Source organism: Acanthisitta chloris, unplaced genomic scaffold, assembly GCF_000695815.1.
Source record: "Acanthisitta chloris isolate BGI_N310 unplaced genomic scaffold, ASM69581v1 scaffold6838, whole genome shotgun sequence".
Taxonomy (NCBI): domain Eukaryota; kingdom Metazoa; phylum Chordata; class Aves; order Passeriformes; family Acanthisittidae; genus Acanthisitta; species Acanthisitta chloris.
This window is the reverse complement of record NW_008686641.1, coordinates 34,530-38,665: the sequence shown is the minus strand read 5'-3', so window position 1 is coordinate 38,665 and position 4,136 is coordinate 34,530. Positions and strand designations below refer to the sequence as shown.

The following is a 4,136-nucleotide window of genomic DNA, read 5'->3' as shown; positions in this document are numbered from 1 at the left end:
TGTAGGGAGGGTTGACTCAAACACCTACGTGGAAACCCATCACAGTAGTAGGGAATGCTTAGAGTGAAGATGGCAGGTCAATGTGGGACAGTGAGTCAGGGGCTGAGGAGGGACAGTGAGTGTTTATTCCTGCAGGATCACAGGGCTGAGAATGGCTTGTTTTCCAGGTGGTGCTGCCAGGAGAGTGTGGGAGGAGAGGAGCTGCTCCCCTATCCTGCAGCTCCCTTCTTGTTGCCTTCCTGCTCCACCATGCCAGACACAACATCATCCTCTGCTCTCCTTGCCCTCTTGCCCCTCCTAGTCCTGCTCTAGCTCTAATGGGGCTGTGGAGACTGTGGCTGGGTTTAGACCCTGCATGATGCTAAGTCTACAGCCTATCCCACCTTTCCTTCCTCCATGTGTCTCCTCTGGGCAGGGACCTGGATCCTGTGGGATATCTCAAGTGTTCTCAGGCTAAACAAACAGCAGCTCTGCCCCCAGGACAGTGAGTAAGAGATGCCTAATGTGTTATTTAACAGCTACCCCTGTGATATTTAGGCAAGAACAATACAGAGGGTAGAATAAATTATTCTAATTTAAAGCCTATTGTGCTTGTAAGAGAAGGTAGAGCATATTCACCAGTCCATATGCCTCAACAGTTGGCTGGAAGTGTTGTCAGAATTGTACCCAACCCTCTCCAGGTTCTCTACCCAGTGTGCAGTTGCTCTGAGATCTACATATATTCACAGCTAGAACTTTAAGTATGAAACTGATTTGGAAATTAATTTGGCAACACAAATTCCTATGGGATAAAGAAGTCAACACCTTCACCTCTCCCCTGTTTAGAACAGGTCATGACTTAGGCTAAGGTTAGCAAATCAGAAATGGATTTTTCACTGTGATTTAAATTTCCTCCCCCAGTCTCCTGGCATGTCACAGGAATATAGTTATTGCCCTACAGAAAGTATAATTTTCCTAGTCTGGCATCCCATTCCTGGCAGTGATCTACAGCAGATGCTCTAGCAGAAGCCAAAACATTAGGAACCAAATGGCAATGAAATTCCATGCAGGAGTGTCCTCATCCTCAGGAGACACTCCTCCCACAGCAGGCTGAGGTGGTGGGAGGGGTATGGATGCTCTAGAGAAAGAACATCATTCTACAACTGCATAGCAAGACACTCCAGGTGTGTTGGTACCTACCCCTGGTTGGATGCTCCTTGTCCAGCTCAATGTGGACCTGTCTGATCCAAAGGTGTTTGCACAGGTTGATTGCATCACTTCCAAGAGGGCCAGGATATGTGGGATATCAGCAGTATTTTAATGTTATCCATGGATCTCTGGGGTTACTTTGTGGGAAAGCTGCATTAGCCTTTTGTTCAGAGGAAGGAGGAGAAGCAAATTCCAGCAGTGCCACTTGGACACTCATGAGGACACAGCTAAAGGTATGTCACATCAACAGCTGAGGACACTGTGGACTCCATGACAGGATGAAGATCTTTGAGTTCATCTCTGCTCATGCCATGCAGAGCCTCTGCTAATAATCTATGCACAAACAGGGTGATAAAAACTCCTGATGTCCTGGGAGTTCTGCACACTGACCATTCGTGCCCTCCAGCCATGGGCTGAGTGGTCAGGCCTGAGTGCTCTCCGTTCCTCTCCTCTGAAATGCACAGCCATGTGTTGACTTGGAAAGCTTCCTGCTCTGTCCCAATAGCAATTTATCACACCCCCCCCCAATGCCACAGCTGTTTGGATCCACCAAGTCATCTGCTTTTATTAGTCCTGTTCCACCACCCACTGAAACTCACACCAGGCAGGAGAAGATCACTACCTACAGCCAAAAATAGCATTCCTCTCACTCTGCTCTTCCAGCAACTTGGGAAACTCAGGGTTTTTCTGCTTTTCTGCTCTCCTCCCTGCTGCCCCATGAAGGCTGGCCCGGGCAGCCGGGATCCTCGGCGGGGCTGGAGTGCTGCTCTTCCTCGGCGCCTTCGGCACAGATTATTGGCTCCTGGCTACAGAGACCTGTGGGGTCTCCGAGTATGAGAACAGCACTCTGAGGACTGGGGAGGTGAGCTCTAAAATTGTCTTGTTTTGAAAGAACTGATTTATTTAAATGGTTTACACTACTTAAACGCATGATAATATTTGTGCTCAAAATGACCTGTTAATGTAAAACATCCACCTGAGCTGATGTTTATATTCCTTTATAATTTTTGACTTTATATTCCTTAAAATCCAGCCCTGTCTTTCCATAGTATTGTGCATTTTGACTGAAGTAAAGTGTGTCTAGGAAACATTAAGACAGCACCTCTGTAATCTGGCAGATAGGAACATTAGGGAATGAAAGGCAAAAATGTAAGAGCTTTAGTTGTTGACAGCATTTCCCTCGAAAGACAAAAGATATCTCCTGATATTTGCCATTAAAAGATTTCTCCCTCTGTAGTTTCTTCATTTAAAATTAGTTCATATTTTCAAATGTGGGACTTGGCAATCATTTGCATCTGAAGGGATATGACTACAGCAGAGACAGGAAAAAAGGGAAATATAGGAGAAGTGTAGAATCGTAGAATCACCAAGGTTGGAGGAGACCTTGAAGATCATCGAGTCCAACCATTAACCTGTCACTGCTGGAGCCCCCAAACCCTAAACCAGATCCTCCAGTGCCACATCCAGACACCTCTGAAACACCTCCAGGGATGGTGACTCCACCACCTCCCTGGGCAATATCCCAGGGCCTCAACACCACAACAGGGAAAACATTTCTCCTCACATCCAATCTGACTCTGCCCTGGCTCAGCTCAAGGCCATTCCCTCTATCCTCTCCCTGCAGCCCTGGCAGGACACACATCCCACACCTCTCTCCAGCCCTGGCAGGAGTTGCAGAGAGCCAGGAGGTCACCCCTGAGCCTCTTCTCCAGGCTGACCAAGCCTAACTCCCTCAGCCCTTCCTCATACGATATGTCATGTCAGAGAGGGACTCTTTGTTCGGATCTGCAGGGACAGGACAAGGAGCAATGGGCACAAATTGAAGGAGGGAAATTTAGGTTAGATCTTAGGCAGAAGTTTTGCCTGTTCTGGTGGTGAGACACTGTCCCAGGTTGCCCAGGGAGGCTGTGGCTGCCCCAACCCTGGCAGTGTTTACAGCCAGGTTGGATGAGCCTTGAACAACCTGCTCTGGTGGGAGGTGTCCCTACCCAGGGCAGGGGTTGGGGCTGAGTGATCTCTAAGCTCCATTCCAACCCCTAAAGTTCCATGTTTCTATGATTCTATGTTTCCCAGACTTTTTCTGCCCTTGTTGCCCTTGGCTGCACTTGCTCCAGCACCTCAATGGCCTTTACACGAGTTCCTGCCCATCCAAGAAGAATTCTCAAATTAACATTTATATAACATCTTAATTAGCAGAAAGTATAATTTTCCCAGGCCAGTTTGGTATTTCAGTGCTAAGCACTGGTGTCACTCAGAGATCCTTCCCAAAGTCTGATTTCAGTTCGCTTGCTGTTGTCTAACTCCTCTCTGAAATAACAACAGCTCAGTTCCTCAAGCCACCCACCCTTCCAAACTGGTTTGATGCTGATCAATGTGTGGTTTCAGTTACAAGATGACAGGAAGATCCTTGTTGTGTGCAGTCTTTCTGTTGCTTCAAAGTTCAATCCAATTAGATTTGATTTTTCTCCCGGCACAGTGAGTCACCCTGGGTGAGTATCATGATGCCAGCAAGGAAGATTTCTCTTTCATTTCTGGAGCCCATCATCAAATGGAGGACACTGCTTGAGTCATGGTTCCAAATGGTTTTCTCTAGTGAAAAAGAATAAGTGAGGGTGGTGAGACACTGGCCCAGGTTGCCCAGGGAGGCTGTGGCTGCCCCAGCCCTGGCAGTGTTCACAGCCAGGTTGGCTGAGCCTTGAGCAACCTGCTCTGGTGGGAGGTGTCCCTGCCCAGGGCAGGGGTTGGGGCTGGGTGAGCTCTGAGCTCCATTCCAACCTCTAAAATTCTATGAAATGTTGATGGAAAAACTGCCAGAAGAACTGAAACAGAAGATTTTTACTTGTTAGGCCTTGACTCTTTCAAGCAGTGCATTAAAGCCCTGGAGATGGCAGAGTCATGGATGGAGAAGTACTACTCAGGTTTTGTGTGGGAAGTGACAGTGTTAATTG

The 4,136-nt window shown here is 47.7% G+C and overlaps 1 protein-coding gene across 1 annotated transcript in view; it reads left to right on the top strand.

The window, feature by feature from the left end:
• LOC103807525 (transmembrane protein 182-like) overlaps positions 1-4,136 on the top strand; it is a 24,744-nt gene that overhangs the window by 4,734 nt on the left and 15,874 nt on the right. Inside the window, exon 2 of the mRNA XM_009080258.1 lies at positions 1,912-2,050. Within this exon, the coding sequence (XP_009078506.1) occupies positions 1,912-2,050 (139 nt within the window). The remainder of the gene's footprint in view (positions 1-1,911; positions 2,051-4,136) is intronic.